Source organism: Arvicanthis niloticus, chromosome 16, assembly GCF_011762505.2.
Source record: "Arvicanthis niloticus isolate mArvNil1 chromosome 16, mArvNil1.pat.X, whole genome shotgun sequence".
NCBI lineage: Eukaryota > Metazoa > Chordata > Mammalia > Rodentia > Muridae > Arvicanthis > Arvicanthis niloticus.
This window is the reverse complement of record NC_047673.1, coordinates 69,330,277-69,348,607: the sequence shown is the minus strand read 5'-3', so window position 1 is coordinate 69,348,607 and position 18,331 is coordinate 69,330,277. Positions and strand designations below refer to the sequence as shown.

General features: G+C 44.4%; 1 protein-coding gene across 4 annotated transcripts in view; it reads right to left on the bottom strand.

The window, feature by feature from the left end:
- Positions 1-3,412: 3,412 nt before the first annotated feature.
- The window catches only part of Cnst (consortin, connexin sorting protein), a 75,493-nt gene continuing 60,574 nt past the window's right edge, over positions 3,413-18,331 (bottom strand). For all 4 annotated transcript variants that reach the window (XM_034520242.2, XM_034520245.2, XM_076914593.1 and 1 more), the window contains 2 exons: positions 7,927-8,062; positions 3,413-5,884 (listed from right to left, as the gene is read on the bottom strand). In XM_034520242.2, the coding sequence (XP_034376133.1) occupies positions 5,679-5,884; positions 7,927-8,062 (342 nt within the window). In that variant the 3' untranslated portion in view covers positions 3,413-5,678. The remainder of the gene's footprint in view (positions 5,885-7,926; positions 8,063-18,331) is intronic.

Genomic DNA, 18,331 nt, shown 5'->3' with positions numbered 1-18,331 from the left:
AAAGAACTGAATTTTAAAGATTGTCCCTAGCCTCCACACACACACACTGGCAGGGACCCACTGCCCACCACACACAACTTTAAAACAACACTGTGACTACTGTCTTCCACTTGAGTACTTGCCTCTAACTTTCCTAACATTATATGAAAAGCACATTTAAAAAAAAACCTAATTATGATTTTCTCTTTTATAGTTCTCACACTGTGCTCTAAGAAATATCTTTTTATGCAAAAGTTACCAAACTAATCCTGGTTTCTTCTAGTGACCCTGTGGTTTTATGTTTTAGACTTGAAGCCTATTCACTTCAGACTTGTTTATGCTAATTTGTTTTGCAACTAGACATGCAATTTTGACAGCATTATTTGTTGAAAGGGCGGGGCTCCTTTGTAGATCACTTGAATGTGCACATGGCCTTTAGGTCTTCCTGGACAGCTTGACTATTGTAGAACAAAGCCTGGAAACGGTCAAAGGGCCTCCAACTCTGTCCTAGCAATTTCACCAACTGTCTTCTAGGTCAGCTGTATCTCAAGCATTTTAAACTCAATTTCTAAAAACTGTGGCAATTTTAATTTTGAATCGTGTCTATCACAGCTGTGGTAGTCCTGGGGCTTGAACACTTGGCTTTGTGAATGGCAAACAGTCTTACTGAGCTATATATTTTGTTTGGTTTCTTGAGACAGGGTGCCAATATGTAACCCAGTCTAGGTTGTCACCTTAAAAAAAACACAGGCGCCAAGCAGTGGTGGTGCACATCTTTAATCCCAGCACTTGGGAGGCAGAGGCAGGCGGATTTCTGAGTTCAAGGCCAGCCTGGTCTACAGAGTGAGTTCCAGGACAGCCAGGACTACGCAGAGAAACCCTGTCTCGAAAAACAACAACAACAACAACAACAAAAAAAACCCCACAGGCAACAATTTCTGATTAGTCTGGAAATAACCAATTAGGCTGGCTGACCAGGAGACCTAGGCATCCTCCTGTCTCCACTTCCTAGAACTGCAATTGCATGTGCATTTTTATGTGGGATCGGGAGGGCCTTGTATTTACTTGCCAGGCAGGTGCTTTATTGACTGAGCTATCCCTATCTCTCTGACTCTGTCCTACAAACTACTTTCTTAAAAAGATTTGGGGCATGGTAGTTGGTGCACACCTTTAATCCAGCACTGAGGAGGCTGAGGCAGGCAGATCTCTGAGTCTGAGGCCAGCTTGGTCTACGGTGTGAGTTTAAGGCCTTGAAAAACCAAAAAGAAAAAAAAAATGGTTCAGGCAGGAATCTAAATTTTAGGCTAGAACAAGGAAGTAGGCTTCAGACATGAAGACTTTGGGCTAGGACAGGGAAGTAGGCTCAGATACTTTGGTCATCCTGATAAGCCCTTAGAAACAGTGATCACAGGAGTGTTCATGGAACTTTGTTTATTGTCTTGCTTATTCCTTGACTATTTGCATCTATTGTATTGCTAGTTCATCAACCTAGAACTGACCTTAACACTTGCATGTAATTAAAATGGTATAAAAGCAAAAAGGAGAAGGGGGAATGGGATAGGGGTTTTCTAGGGAGGGGAAATGGGATGACATCTGAAATGTAAATAAAATATCCAATAAAAAATTTGGTGTCTAAGTTCACTAGCAATAGTGTCTTTTGCTTCTTGGTTTTCTTAATGTCTTTATCTTGTTTTGTTACTGGTCTCATAAAATGGGCCAGCAGTACTTTATTTTTTAAGAAGGAGCATTTTGTGGGACGAGTACTTCTTTCTTAAAAGACTGCTATAATGACTGGCAACACTCTCTGCCACTAATTTTCCTTGTGAGGTGGTTTTCAATTCAGGGCAATTAAGACTATATTTATTTGACACCGAGTATTGAGTCCAGCATCTTGTGCACAAGAGGCAAACACTCTACTGAGCTATGCCAGCCCCAACTCTGCAGTCTTGAACAGCAAGCTTTGGCTGAGATGATTCCCACTGCTAGAAACCTGCCTGCTACCAACTGAGCCGTCCTCACAGCGGTGTGAGGCAGTACTAGCTACATGGCAACCACTAGACCTTCCTCCTGCAGGAAAGATCGCTGTTGACTTTCCTATCAGTTGCTGTGATTTCTTTTATTCCTACAGAACCCATGACAGGAAAGAATAAACTTGAATTTCCAATCCTCTAGGTAGCACATTGTTACCCAGTTTCTTTTTGGTTCCTTCTTTACAAATACATTCCCTTATCAGAGGCAAGCTCTTTAAGCTGAGTGGGGGGCCCAGCATGCTCACTGTGCTTACACAGCAGGCAGTCTGTGGTGTGTGAGGGTACAGAAGGTAGCAAACACAAGCCTCTTAGCACCAGACACAAAGCAATGCCCAGCTTACTAAGTTGTTATTAAAGTCCATAAGCCCCAGAGTCTCTCTTACAGTCTCTGAGGTACAGGTCATGTGAGGGAAACAGAAGCATGGTGTATCTGAACATCAGTAAACTTGTGGCTGAGAGACGTGTGCTTATTTAGGTACAGAATGAATTAATGTTAAAATACTACAAACACCACACAAGATCAACTGTGCCCAAAGAAATGAGAGGTTACACAGGTCTGCCTGTAGCAGTAGGATGAGAATCCAGCCTCTTGAAGGGGATCAGCAGGGACAGAGGGGAACAAGAATGTACCAGGGAATGAAGATGCTCAAAACGCATTACCTACTGGTATGCAAATGTCATAATGAAACCCATTATGTATGATTAACATATGCTAATAATGAAAAATAATCTGCCTATGTATGGGGAGCGAATGCCACAAAGGCCAGTGTCAGGAAAAGAGGTCATCGCCAAAGGCTTCTTTGCTTTCCATTTCCCCAAACCCCTCCCAGTTCTTCCTCACTGTTTCCCTTAGGCAATGTTGTCCTGCCATTCAGGAGACTCAGACCACATCTGTCCTTGCAAAATAAGGCTGACTTCAAACTTCAGCTCCTCTGCACCTCTCACACCCAAATTCACAGCTTGATAAAATAGGACTTTGGACTTGATATTCAAGTCTAAAAGGATACAGGACTTAAGAGTGGAGCCTGGTTACTAGGCAGGCAGATACGAGAGGTATTTTAGAACTGTTACTTAGGGATTTTAAGATGTCCTCAAAGTAGAGCTGATAAGATGGCTCACTGTGAAAAAGCACTTGCTATCAAGCGCATGACCTGAGTTTGGGCCTCTGGACCCTAATGGTGGAAGGAGAGAGCGATGCTATTAAGTGTCCTTCTGACCTCACACGTACACTGTGGCACAACTGTGGTCTCCCCTCAAAATATGTACATGTAATAAAAAAAAAAAAAAAAAAAAACTTTCCCCAAATAGATGGCATCTCCTTGAGGGACTGGACCACCTCTGACATTATATTTTGCTTAAGCATTTCCCTCACACCCAAGGGTTCAAATAAATTCTCTGAGACATTTTGTTGGTGTAGATTTTAAATTACAAGCTTGATTTGACACCCTCAAATACAGTTCTTCAGAAGTCTAGTTATAAATAGTTGTCTGTACTTTCAAATGAGAGGAGTGACACTTCAGTACAGTTGTCCAATGCTTGGGATAGCATCCTCTCACCTGCAGGGGCTACTCCAATTCATGCAATACGTGACAATTACAGTTTTCAAAGGTACCCTAGTTTTTCTAGGTGAGAGTTCACACCCACTTTGGGTCAGGAGGTCAGTCTGCTCCTGATCACACTGATTCCTCAAGTGGTGAGCACCGGCTCCTCAGATACACAGCTGGGTCACTGGTTAGCATGGCATCATTTCAGCCCTTTTCTTTACTGGGTTCTCCCCAGGGTTTTAGCAATGTGGCCAAGGTAGCTGAGAAACAAATTCAACATCATAGATCACACGGGACTCTGAGTGACTGAAAGCAGGTAAACAGGAGGGAAATTTGAACTTGTCTTGACATAAAATTGGCAGAAACAATCATCAAATCCCTGCAACTAGAAATCACGAGGGTGAAGCATGTTTCTGTATCAAGAGGAGCCTGCACAGGTGACCTTGCTAGTGGCTTCTGTAGAACCACAGTACCAGGACAACGGGCCCTATTTTACATATGATATGAATACAAAGTCTTAAAATTTATAATAGAACATTAAAATAATCTTCTAATAAAATCAGCCTTAGGTATAAGGAATCTAAATTTCAGTATTCTGTATACTTCTAAATAAATAACTCTGATCTATAACCATAGAAAATATTACAGTTCATGGTGACATAATAAGAGATAAGCCACACAGTATTATAAGTAAAAATAAAAATTCAATTTCAAAGTAAGCCTAAAAACACATGGAGCTGAAATGGTGTAAAAGAAACCACTAAGCATCTAATTACATAGGCAGTGGTGGGATGAGGGAACACATGCTCTGCAGCACATGGTCAACGCATAAACAAAGCCCCTGCAGCTCACACTCCAAATAAATAAGCAGAAACGCAAAGGAAGGTACTGTGCCAGCCAGTAACATCTACCAAGCAATTTCTCTCTTTTCCTTCCAAATGATCCTAACAGGAAAAAAAAAACACACAATGATCACTTGCTAAAAAACTATAATTCATGATTTTTTAAAAAAGGTGTTGCCTAGAATATAAAAAGTCAAAGCAAGGCTTCCTAAACGCTAGACCACTGTACCGCAAGTAAGGAATGGCCACCTGATGACAGAATTAAACAAAACTAGACATTTGTCTCTTTAAGGTATGACTGGATTTCTGCTTTGTGAACCACATGAAGTGGTCTAAAATGAGCCCACGATAGAAACACACATTCCACACACCTAAGTGGATGGCCTGAGATTACTCATACATGTGGTAGTCTGTTTCACTCATTAGAGTGTGGGTTTACCTTCCATAGATACCTGCACAGTCGGAACTATGGCTTCCTTGGGTTCCTATCCTGAGGTTCTCAGAACATAACACATGTTCAGGAAGTTTCTCTTGAGCTGTGGAGGCCAGCACTCAACACTTGAGGCAGTTCAGAAGCCAGGGTGAAATCTCACCTGGGACCTGGGAGTTCTGTCACTGTGCCTTCAGGCCTGTCAAGTTCATTGCTACAGGCCTGTCAGTTCCTCAGTTTAGGGCCAACATGTCTACAGTTTATCTAGTTCACAGGTAAGCCTTCTCCAAAGATTTGTGCCTGCACATTGTCGTCAAGTTAAAAGAATAAAGGTAATCTTTGTATTCTATGCTGGCTATCCTCTTGTGATCACTGCTTCCGACCCACACACACCCACACAACCATTTCACAAATGGATCACCAGATCTAGAGTAATGCCCAAGGCTTAAATTACACAGCTCCCAAGACTAACTAAAAAATGGCGCTGAAGCCATTCTCTGATGACTAAGAAACTTATGGCATGATGGCGGGAAGCACTGCCTGTGGAGCAAGATTGTAAACCAGGAGTGTCCTCAGCGTGAGCCCCACTTGACAGGGGAAGCAGCAAGGAGAGGGGCGTGCTCACCACAGCTCCCTCCCTGTCCTCAGCGCCTGTGTCAGCACCACCTTCTGTTGGGGACTGTTCTAACAGTGTTCTCTGAGCTGCTGTTTAATGTGCTGTTTCTAACGTCCATCCTTGGGTCCTTGTTGCCAGGGAGGGGAATGTTTCATGACTTCTGAAATAAAAGCTGTTTGGGAAATTTGCATCTTCTTTGTCTTGTCAGCACATCTGTCACACCTGCCACGTTTGCTGCTAGGAGAGGTAGACCCAGTGTTTCAGCCCTGCCACCCCCTGCAGCAGCTTAGTGTAATAGAAGTCCACGTTGTCAGCAAAGTCCGTGCAAACAGGTGACTCCATGTCACCCAGGGTGCAGTAGAGCGCAGTCCCTCCCACACTGAGGAAGACGGTGGCTATGCACAGCAAGACCAGCAAGACACAGGAACCACCACCAACCTCATCTGCAAACAGGAGAACAGAGAGGAACCATCAGCAGGCTTACTTCAATCTCTTTACTGGTTCTTTTAATCACAGCCCTCCGATGCCGGCTAATCTAGGCTAGCAACCTAGTTTACGTATCTCTTCCCACTTCTTCATCACCATAAATCCTCCCCATCTACAGGTTCTGATCTGAGAATATGGAGACTAAATATTCGGAAGAACTATCTGCACTAAACATGTCCTCTTTTCTTATCACATTCCCTTAAACAATACCACATAGCAATTATGTACAGAATATTTAAACTCATGAGATATGTGTAACCCAGAGATGACTTCAACTACTGAAATTGGCCTAAGACATTTTTTTAAAGAAGAAGAAGTAAGGCCTGGTGAGATGGCGTAGTTAGTAAAGGCGCTTGGCATGCCAGCCTGATCACCGGAGCTAATCCCTGGAATTAACTAATGGTGGCAGAAGAGCGCCAACTCCCAGAAGTAGCACAGGTGTGAGATGCACAACAACAACAACAACAACAACAACAACAACAACAACAACTCAGCATCCAAGAAAGCACACAGGAGGTGTGAGCAGAGTCCATGAGGATGCGTGCTGTGTTATGTAAGTGTCCTGAGCATCTGCAGGTTTTATTATTCAGGAGTCTTGGCGCCTGTGGTACATGGAGGGATGACATTTGAATACCAATCAGGTATTTGAAAATATCAGTTTTGTTTAAACAACAGCATTATGCACTCTGGTGGGGAGGAGCCTGAGCTGCTCTGAGTACCTGACACGTGACTGATGCAGAGATGAACTGGGGGTGTGAAACAGATCTCAGCTTTGAAGGGTGAAGTGTGGAGAAGAGGATGGGAAGTTTCTCACCAGCAAGTCTCCTGTCCTGACCACATTATAATATTTTGATAAACTCAGTTAAATGAAATATACTATTAAAGCAAGTTTCATATACTGCTACTTTTGATATGTGGCTGTCATACATTTTAGGATCATTCATGAGGGGCTGGAGAGACAGCTCAGCAATTAAGAGCACTGATTGCTCTTCCAAAGGACCCAGCTTCGAGTGCCAGGTACTATACAATGGCTCTCAACCCTCTGTAACTATAGTTCCAGCCGATCTGATGCCCTCTTCTGGCCTCCTCAGGCACCGCATGTACGTGGTACACAAAATATCCATGCACATAAAAAAAAAAAAAAAAAAAAAAAAAAAAACCACCCCCCCCCCCCCCCCGATTACCTGTGAGTTTCCACATTACATTTCTAGACACAGTACTGACCAGTGGAAGGGTGAGCCTCTCTAGGAAGCTCCAGGCAGGAGTGAGGTTTGCCTATGCACTTGTAAGCATAACCAAGATTTCATGACTATTGACATCAATCCATACATGCTATCTACATGTTGTTCCTTGACCTTACTGGCAGAGTGGTGGTTGTTTTCTGTACTTTAAGGAGGATAAAGCTGAGTAGCTTGGTGAGGGAGGAGGTGGCCCAAGAGCTCCAGACCCAGGTGCACGCCTGTGCAGTTAGGATGGAGAAGGCCCCCGGGGTCAAGGGGGCTGTGCTGAATACACACTAGATGCCAGGATAAAATAAAAACATTTCTGAGGTGGTGACAGCATCGCCTGAGTGGCGGCCTGGGACAGAGCTGCTCAAGGGCCGCTGTGCTGAGCAGCTCTTGGGGGACACTTGGCTTCAGTGCAGAGAGAGTGCTTCACAGGAAAGGAGGGGCAGTAATATGTTACTAAAAACAAAAATAACAAGCATATGAGGGAGGGGGGAAGGGACAGGGAGAGAGAGAGAGAGGAAGGGAGAGGGACAGACTGAGGGAGGGAGGGGAGGGGAGAGGAGGGAGGGGGGAGTTTTTAACCTTGATCATTTCTGGACTGGTGACTCATTTATTTCGGCAAAAAAAAATTTTAAGATATGACAGAGAAACTTTGTTTCTCTGCTATAAGATACAGCAACTGAGTCCACACAGCCTTTACAAGTCCTGCTGGCAAACTTTGTGTCACCTGGCTGTCCAGCACTCCCAGACCCAGGGCTGCAGGGGCACACCTTGATCCAGGTTATCATCTATTTCCTGGAATCGCACTCTGCGCTTAGCCGGCTTCTGCTGCATTTGGGCAGTATGGTCGTCTACTGTGTCACTCCGCTTCTTCAGGATGGATACCAGCCCTTCTGCAGGAACGACCTATCAGAGAGTGGAAGAACCGGTTGTTATGTGAAGTCGTGTGGGACTTATCGGTTACACATGCAACTACCAAACACCATGTCAGTGACTTATTCTCCATCCCCGTTTCACTCATCAATAGGTTGGCTCCCTCCCTCCCTTCCTCCCACCATCCCTCCCTCCCTTCAAGCTAGGGTCTTGTCCAGGCTAGTCTTAAATTCTCAGCAATTTTCCTGTCTTAGCAGGAGTCTGGAATTACATACATGAGCTATGATGTCTAGCTTAGTGACAGCATTTAAGACATGGCAGCAAACTTAACATTGAGTGAGTTATCTTAGTACCTCAGAGAAAGTACACATTACTAAGTAATCTATATTCAAAATCTTTTGGGGCATTTTCTCTCAGCCTTCTATGACTCATTTTGTATGCAGAGGATAGTAAACTAAACAGCCTGCAGCCCCCTGGTTCCTCCCCCCAACCCTATACAGGCTGTCTTCACAGCTCAAGAAAGGAACTTGCTACAGGTTGTCCTTGAACTTGGGATCTTCTCGAAGTCTTCTGCTTGCTACCATTCCTAGCTGTACTTCACTGTTTTTGTAAATTTAACTGGAAACTACCCAAGTTCTGCATAGCTTTGGGGGGCTTTAAGGCAGAACTTAGTAGCTGTCACAGACCATAAAGCCTAAAAGTATTTACAGTTTGGTGCTTTGCGGAAAAACACCAGGTACCTCTTCGGCCTCCACCACTCATGCTACTGCAATCTTCTAATTTTCACACAGGCTACCTGCCTCTCTGCTTCCTGTGCCCCATCTCTTACTTAAAACCAAAGCACTGGCTTGTCATTTAGAATCAGAGGCTTCTAAAGTGTGTGTGTGTGTGTGTGTGTGTGTGTGTGTGTGTGTGTGTGAGAGAGAGTTTGAAGAGGCAGAAGGGGAGGTAGCTGCTCACTTTTGCACACTCCAGCCCAGTGGGAGCAGGTGCCTGCTTGCTTCATGCTGTAGATGATGACAAGGGTGAGCACTGTGGACTCAGCTGTGGACGTCAGTCCTGGTTGTAAGCTAGGACTCCCTGTAACGTCATTTATCTGATCAACGGCATAAAGCACTTAACATGATTTCCCGTTCCGGCAGCAATCTGGGATAATTATGGATTCCATTAGTGCTTTTTATGATACAGAGCTTTTAGGAGCAAATGACTCTAGACAAATAGTCTTCAACTGGGCTTCTCTAAACGTGGGTCTATAGAAACCATTATCTTAAAAAAATCAATTAAGTTAGCAATTTATTCTTTTTATAGGAAATACGTATTTCAGATATCCTTATTCTGAGAAAGTATTTTAGTGACATTAGAATGCTAAGTACAGGACTGGCAAGATGTCCCAGTGGGTAAGAATGCTTGCCACCAACCCTGACAACTACCTGAGTTTGTCCTTGGAAAAAGAGACAGACTCCCTCCAGTTGTCCTCTGACACACACACACACACACAAACACACACACTGTGGCACAAGCATGTCCTCTCAATAAAGAAAGGAATGTTAAGTGTTTTATAGGTAAAAATATATGAAGAAATAGGTTTTAAAAAATTTTTTTTAGAAAAAAACACTGAACAATTCCTTCATATAAAACAACGGGAAGTGATTTTTACAAATGTCTTGCTTAAATGGAGAGACAGACATTCTGTTGTTTTAAAGCAAGAATGAGGTCAGTGAAATGGCTCCGTAGGCAAAAGCACCTGCTGTCCAGGCTTGACAACCGAGTTTGATTCCCAGATCCCCCCCAGGAGAGAACTAACCCAGAGCAGCTTTCACATGCCATCAGCACACGCGTGTCTACATTCACACATAAGCATCATGCACACACAGAATAAAAAAATAAATTTACAAAAAGCTTAAAAAAGCAAGGGACAGAAAGTACAAATTAGTTTTAATGAAAGATATTTAACGGACAATCTTTTTACTTCTAGAAAATGTAAAAACAAAAGGGAGGGGCCTCAGAGATCATTATTTTTTCCCATTAGACATTTCTCTGTGAAAAACTTGCTGTAGTGAATTTACCTACCACAGGAAGGCTTTCTTCTTGTTTTCACAGAGAGTTTTGCTATTTTCTCAGGCTGGTCTTGAACTCCTGGACTTAAATGGTCTGTCTGCTTTGGCCTCTGAGTAGGACTGCAGGAGTCCCAACTGTGTGCTAGGCAAAAATCTACTACTGAAATACAATCCTAGCTTAGGAGTTAAGATGCAGTTTAAAACACATTTATTTAGTGTGTGTGTGTGTGTGTGTGTGTGTGTGTGTGTGTGTGTGTGTTCACACATGTTATATCAAGAAGCTTGCAGGAGTTTTTTCCCCCTCCACTGTGTGGGTTCCAGAGATTGAACCCAGGTCCTCGGGCTTGGCAGCAAACGATCTTACCTGCCCAACCATTTAGCATGAAGACCTGAGTTTAGATTCCCAACACCTAGGTTGTTTACCTAGGTTGTTTACTGAGTGGGTGGGGTCCATGCACCTGTAACCTCAACGCTGGGGATGGGGTGCAGAGTGAAGCCAACATCTGATAGAGGGATAGACGATGTCTAACACCCTCTCTGGCATGCACACACAAAATGGTAGTAAGAAGGGTGAGCCCTAGGTCGGCATTAATGTTAAGTGTATCTCTGGAATATTAATTTTGCATCTGTAATTCAAGAAACAAACTCTTATCAAATGATGTTGCGAGTACGACAGACTGAGAACGACCCCTGGAATAGCACAGCTGGTCTTGGTGTGGCAGCAATCAGCCCCTACCTTCCTTCTTGGGGATCTTGGCCCTCCTGGAGCCTTCCTGAGAGGGCTCACCTTGTTTCCTTTGTAAGGAGGGCAGAGGCCAAGTGTGAGACAGAGGTGTGGGGGGAGGTCAGAGTCTTCGGTGCCTGCCCTCCCTTCCCAGTGCTCCAACCCTGTCCTCCGCTTCTTTACCAACAAAGCTCTTTCCTTTTCAAGCCCCAGTCTCATACCCCTCTCCCCACCCTTCCCCAGTGTCCACCAAGAAGGAGGGGTGCTCTTCCAGTGGTAGCTCCTCTCAGTCTCTTTTTGGGTATCTTCTCTGGGTCTTTCATTCATTCATTCATTCTTTCTTTCTTTCTTTTTTTTTTTTTTTTTTTTTTTTTTTTTTTTTTTTGTTTTTTCGAGACAGGGTTTCTCCGTGTAGCCCTGGCTATCCTGTAACTCACTCTGTAGACCAGGCTGGCCTCAAACTCAGAAATCTGCCTGCCTCTGCCTCCCAAGTGCTGGGATTAAAGGCGTGCGCCACCACCGCCCAGCCCGGGTCTTTCTTTTTTTTTTTTTGGTAAGTACTTTCTGGTTCCTACGGCACAGACATGAGAAACACAGTACAATGGGGCTGAGCACAGGGGAAGCCAAGGGGCAGAACTCTTGGATGCACAATACTTAGGATGTGTTATTTGTTATTTCTTTTGTTTTGTTTTCCCAATAGTTTGGAATAAAGGGTTTGCACTCACCTGAAACAGAATTCCTATTTCCCACAACATGGCATTCAAAAATCAGACCCACTTCACTCCAGAAATCCTGCCCTGTATGCCTACAACTCACTCAGAATCTCTCTATACCACAGTTGACAATCAAAGAGCTTAAGAAAAGGAGCCCACCCCTAACACTGCCTGGAGGGCCAGGACCCAGAGGCTGGGTAGCCTAGAGACCTGAGATACAACCAAACGTGACTGGCCAAAACAAAACAACAACAAAACAACAACAACCAAACCAAACCAAACCAAAAAACACCAACCAACTAACAAACCAACCAACCACCCATCAATGCAATGATTCCTAATGACACTCTGCTATACTCATAGACTGGTGCCCAGCCCAACTGTCCTCAGACAGGCTTCATACATCTACTGATGGAAACAGATGCAGGACTCAGTGCCAAACACCAGGCGGAGCTCAGGGGGTCCTTAGGAGGAGGGGGAGAAATGGCTTTAAGAGCCAGAGGGCTCAGGACACCACAAGAAACTGCACAGACTCAAGCAACCTGGGCTCACATGGTCCTGGCTTGGAGAGGAGTCTTGCTGCAACTTGATAGGCCATGGCCTCATGGGAGGTCTGCTCTTTTCTGAAGAGGAGGAGATGGGGGGGGGAGGTGGGGGGAGGACTGGGAAGAGAAACTTCTGTCAGGATTTAATTAATTGATTAATAATAAAGAAAGGACTTGAATAAAATTTGCCATAATTCCGTGGCTGAAGGGGAAGTACTTGGAACAAGAGTGGCCTGTTCAGTGTTGTGCTAAAGACGCCTGGTCACTCTACACAGTCTCCAGATACAGCTCACACAATGTGTCTCCGGAAAAGGACCCCAGAAAAGTCATTCTATGATTTTTTTTGTTGTTGTTGCTACGATAAAGAGGCTGAGTGTGGTGGCTCACAGCTTTAATCTCAGCACTTGGGAGGTAGAGGCAGGAGATCTCTGAGTTCAAGGCCAGCGGGGCTATACAGTGAGTTCCAGGACAGCTAAGGCTACATTGTGACACTGTCTCAAAAAGAAAAAAAAGTATTAAGATATAAAGCTTTTTAGTCAGTCAGTCTCTCTGTCCATCCTCCTTCCCTCCCTTTCTTTCTCTTTCTCTCCCTTACTCCTTTACTCCCCCCCTCCCTTCCTTCATGGTGCTGGGATTAGGACCAGGGCCTTGCTTATGTTACAAAAAAATAAAGAAAATTTAAATCTCCTAAAAAGCTTTATTTGTAACAGTAAATTTAATTTCCTGTTTCAATTAGCAAATTGCTTTCTTACCCAAACAATGTATTCCCAGTTCATCCACTGAGAACATCTGAGCCGTAATCACTATAATTGGTGGCACTCTCTAATGCAGGGCTGGAAAAATAATCCATCTGGCTAGTGCTTATGTATCTGCAAATCAACAGCTCATCTCACTTAGTGAATGTCAATGGCCACCTTAAATGTGGATCAGAGTACACAAAACCAAGTGATTCCGACACTGGGAACTACAAATCCTGATACAAAGAGCAAAAGGCCCTGCAGTCAAAAGTCCTCCTCACCAGGTTAAAGGGGAAATGGACCCAGATTAGACTCTTTATCTTGAACCTCAAGGCTCGTCAATTTTATACAACATATAACATATAACACATGCTTGGCTTCCAGCAAACTTGACAACACATGTAAGCCCGAGACTTCACTGCAAATGAACCGTGCATTTAACAGGCATTCCCACCCCATGCCATGCCTAGTCTACACAAGGCTTTAGCCATTGTCAGATGAGGAAAAGCCAAACTTAAAGGGCCTGAGAGTGTGCTTGAGCTCACCCCGCCAGCAGCCGACTCAGGTTAAATAAAGACTTGTTCTGTACCATGAGGGTTTGGGTTTGTGCTGTATGTACTGTTACAGTTAGGTTGAAAGAATAGGATTTTTCAAGTAAGTTGCAAGGCTTTTGGTTTTCCAGATGTTGCTTGTATTTCCTACCCAAAATTCTAACCTTCTGCATTCCCCGGTTAAGAGATTCTTGTCATTGTCATGGAGGAGGGGTGAAAGATTGGGGATCTTTGGTAGAAGCAGATTAATATGGCTACAGTCATAGCATCACAGCTAGCAGACAGAACAAGCCACCGCTGGACCCGGAGGTAAGTAAGAGTTGCTGTGGGAAGCCATTTCACAGAAGAGCTTCCTTAGGTCTCTCAAGGCTAAATCTGGGAGCACCGCAGCAGGAGATGCCAAGTAGGAAAACTGATCACTGAATTTCTAAAAGCTTAAGAAGGAGAAGCATATTGTTAAAAAGGAAACCAGGAACGTTCTAATGCATCTAAGTATCTAGATTGGGTACTAGGCTTTTGTAACTAGCTCTTACTTGTAAAACAGTCAATTTAGTAAATACAAGATGGGAAACGGAACCATGTCAGGCAGGCCCTGCTTCTTAAACCCCCAGAATCTGTTCTCCCTTCCCACTCTGCGGGCTGTGTGGATCTAGTTACTGGGCTTGGCAGCAGCCGCCTTTACCACTGAGCATTTCCTTGGTCCCTTTACTAATATTTAAAGCTACATTGTTTATTTTTATGTGAATTTGGTCACAATTCCCGAATTTGGTCACAATTACCGCTGCACCTAGAAAGCAAACTTCATGAAGACAGGGACTTGATCTATGCTTGCTGCTGTGACTTGGTCTCTATCAAGTAATAGGTGCTTAATGAGCAGCTGGAGAGAAGAGTGACTACACAAAGGGGAGAACTCCGTACAGTGCACCCAGCATACACTTAGAGGCTAGAGAGGTAGACAGAGGCATAGCTAACAGGATCCGTCTTTCAGGACTCTGAAGTTTGGTATAGAAGAACATATGCCTGTGTCTTAGAGGAAGATCATGGCTGGACAATCTGTGGGTTAAAGCCCCTCTGAAGGATTGAATGACCCTTTAAACAGGGGTTGCATATCAGATATCCTGCATATCAGGTGTTTACATTATGATTCATAACTATCAAAATTACAATTATGAAGTAGTAACAAAAATGTTATGGTCAGGGTGGGGGGGGGGCACAACATGAGGAACTGTATTAAAGGGTATCAGCATGAGGAAGGCTAAGAATGTCTTAAGAGGAATGTTGCTCCACCTCTCCATCACCAGAGGTTCAGAAAAGCCGTTCCAGAGGAGCAGCAGCTTCAAGGAGTTGGGCACTGTGCTGGGCATTTTCCATGCTGGAACAGCATGGTCTGAATGTTGAGGCTTGGTAAGGTACAGATATAGAAGATGGCTTATCACTAAAACTGACAGAACCCAGGTGGCAAGGAACAGAGGTGAGAATGTGCCAGGTGGATCTGGAGGTAGGGGACCAGTCTGACTGCAGCTGAAATGGGACTGTTAGCATTGTCTAAACTCAACCCCACAGTTTACCTGGCAACAGCCAGATAGGCCTGGTCCACTATAAAAGGGGCTGCTTGCCCCTCCTCTCTCTCTTGATCTCCTGCTCTCTTGCCTTCTTGCTCTCCCCTTTCCTCTTCCCTTCCCCATCTCTCCACATGCTCATGGCAGGCCTCTACTTATTCCCTCCCCCGTCCCCTGCCTCTCTCTGCCTCTCCTACCCTCTTAACTCCCCTCCCCATTCCATGAATAAACTCTATTCTATACTATATCCCGTTATGTGGCTGGTCCCTCAGGGGGAAGAGATGCCTCTGCATGGGCCCCCGCTGAGACATCCCCTTCCCCCACACCTCACCACACACCCACAGAACATATTCTAGATCTCTTTATCTTTTTATAAACACATCATTTGGTGGTGTGACTTGGATGTAGAAAATCTGCAGGTTTGCATTCCACCTCAGGGACAGTAGGGGATGATGCTCAAAGTGGACGGGCCAGATTACCATGAACTCTGGATTTCATGCTACATAGATGAGCCTTTCCCATGAAGCTACAGGGAGCCCTGGGAAGAGGCTGGTGGCACAAAGGATATTTTAGGGCAGATGTTTAAAGTCAGTAGGCTGAGTGTTAGGAAGCTGGACTCTGTCTCTGACTTAAGAGTATAGTGTCCTATTTATTTACGAAACAAGGTCTCATTATGTAGTTTCAACAGGCCTTGAACTCACACATCTTGGTCTGCCTCTACCTTCCAAGTACTGGGATGAAGGGTGTGTGCTAGTGTGCCCAGGCCTACTAGAGGTTTTGTTTGTTTCAGGTTTATTTTTGAGTGCTTCCCCTGCGCGTCTGTACACTTGGTACCCGAGGATTTTAGGGAAGGAGTTGGGTGCCCCAGAAATTAGAATTATAGATGTTTTCAAGCCTCTATGTGGGTGCTAGAAACCAAACCTGGGCCTCTTAACCATTGAGGCATCTCTCCAGCTCCAAGTAGAGTTTTACAAAGACGAGAACCTTTAGACAGACAGGGGAACATCTTTACTGCCATACAGGCAGCTCATTTCAAGCATTTGTTTGACCTGGTTGGCCCTCTGGGTATCAGTTTGAAACTCCAGGTCTACACAGTGCTAATGGAAGATCACTGGGGGATGGGGACAGGGATAAGACAAAGGAGAGGAATCGCAGGAAGTAGCTAATGCAAATGTCTAGGAAGAACAGTAAATATGTAAATCTGAAATGTAATTAAAGCAGGAAAGGAACTTGGTAAAGGAAACATGTCAATCAAGATGCATTAACTAACTAGAAATGTAAAAAGCAGTTTAAAAACAAGAGACAAAAATGGTACCATCTGGCACAAATTAAAGATGGGCAGTCCCAGGGTTAGAGCATACATACAGCAGGGGTCAACCACTCCTGCCCTGCCCATGGTGTTCTTGAAAGGCAAATGTCTTCAGTGAGCAAGCTCTCCCTCTGCTTCCCTACAAAGAGCCCTTCTGAGCAGACCTGCCATGGCTGCTGTTTCTAAGGCTTCTTTTCCCAAGACCCACATGCTCAGCACAATGGTCAAAGGTCTCACCCACTCAGACATCTCCCCAACTCCAATAGTTAATTTAAAATTTTAGTTTAGTTTAGTTTTGAAGGGGGTGGGGTCACACTATGTAGCCCTGGCTAGCCTGAAACTCACTATGTAGATCAGGCTGGTCTGCTTCTGAGTGCTGAGGTTAAAGGCATGTGCCACCAAGCCCAGCTTTACTTGTATTTTTAATCATTACATCCGGTGGATCTCAATGGAAGTCAGTCACAAAAATTATCAAATGTCGGTGTTAGCATTCTGTCCAAACTCCACCCTACAGTTACCTGGCAACAGCCAGGTAGGCCTGGTCCACTATAAAAGGGGCTGCTTGCCCCTCCTCTGTCTCTTGCTCTCCCCCCACCCCCTTTTCTCTGCCTCTACTACCCTCTTAACTCCCCTCCCCATGCCCTGAATAAACTCTACTATATTACACTATACTATTCTATACAGGTCCCTCAGGGGAAGGAATGCCTCAGCATGGGCCCCATACCTCACCACATCCCCATAGAACATATCCCCCATTTCTTTATCTTTTTAAAAACACATCAGTGGGGATAAATGCTTAGCTCTAACTTCTTGTCTGACACTGCACAGAACTAGCTTTTTTCTTATAAAAATCTATGAAATAAACCAGGTGTGGTGTCACACACTTATAATGTTAGTCCTGGGGAGACTACTGAGGCAGGAGGATTGCAAGTTAAGGAACAGCAGCCTATGTTACATAGAGAGACTCTCAAACCACTAAAACTGTGGGCCAGAGTTGGTTCAGTAGGTAAAGGTGCTTGCTAAAACCTGACATCTTGAGTTTGACCCCTAGGTTCCCATAAGTATCCTCAGACCTGTGGCACATGTGTACCCAAACCCACACAGAATAAATGAAATTAATAAAAATTAAAATAAAACCCCCCAAATCTATGAAATGAAGATATGTGTGTCTGATTTCTTCCTTAAACAGTGGGGAGAGCACTGGGCAACAATGGGTCACATTCTTTTTAATAAGAAAAGCCAGTAATGCTTCAGATATTAGGCTATTACTCGGCAAAATTATTCTTGGGTTTGAAAAGAGCTTTTCAAGTCTAGACCGTTTCATTTCCACATGCTTCTATACTCATGAGCTCAAAGGCTGGGGATGATTTTCCTTCTCTCCGAGGGGAACTTTATTTCACTTCATAAGATAGACCCATGTCTAAAACAACATAACAAGAGGCTGTCCATATAAAAACAAGTGCTAGTGGAGCCCAACTGAGTGTTGCAAAGTGAGAAAAGCTGGCAGAGAAAGACACAAGCTCCCTCTCACTAGGTGGTTAAGAGCTTCAAGCAGAAGGGGGCCCTGAAAGGTCAGAGTCCCTGGCAGCTGCCAGAAGAGGGACTAACAGCGACAGGGCTGCAGCGAGCAGTTAAACCACCCCTCTGTAGAGCAGTTGGGAACCGCAGGGGCAGGGAAGCCTGACACAATCGGGTGTTACTCAGCAGTGACAGCAGGGAGCCCCATAAACCCAAGGTTCTCATTAGACTCTACAGCACCCAACAGTGCCAGATGGATGACTGTAGACATTTAGTGCAAGCATAAAATACAAACTGGTTTAAAGCACATTTGTACTTCAGCCAAAACTTACGTTTTCAGAATCTAATTATTAAAAACTTTAAAACTAGGGCTGGGGTGTGTGTAGCTCAGTGGCAGAATATTGCCTAGCACATGCTAGACTCTTGTGAGCTATCCTTAATATAAACAAATCAAAAGTGTGCTGCACTCCAGTAATCCCAGCACTGAGGGTTGGGGAGGCGCAGGCAGGCATAGGATCAAAACTTCAAGGCTATCTTGAATGTTGGAAGCCAGCCTGGTCACTTCACTGTTGGTTCTATTGCTTCTCAA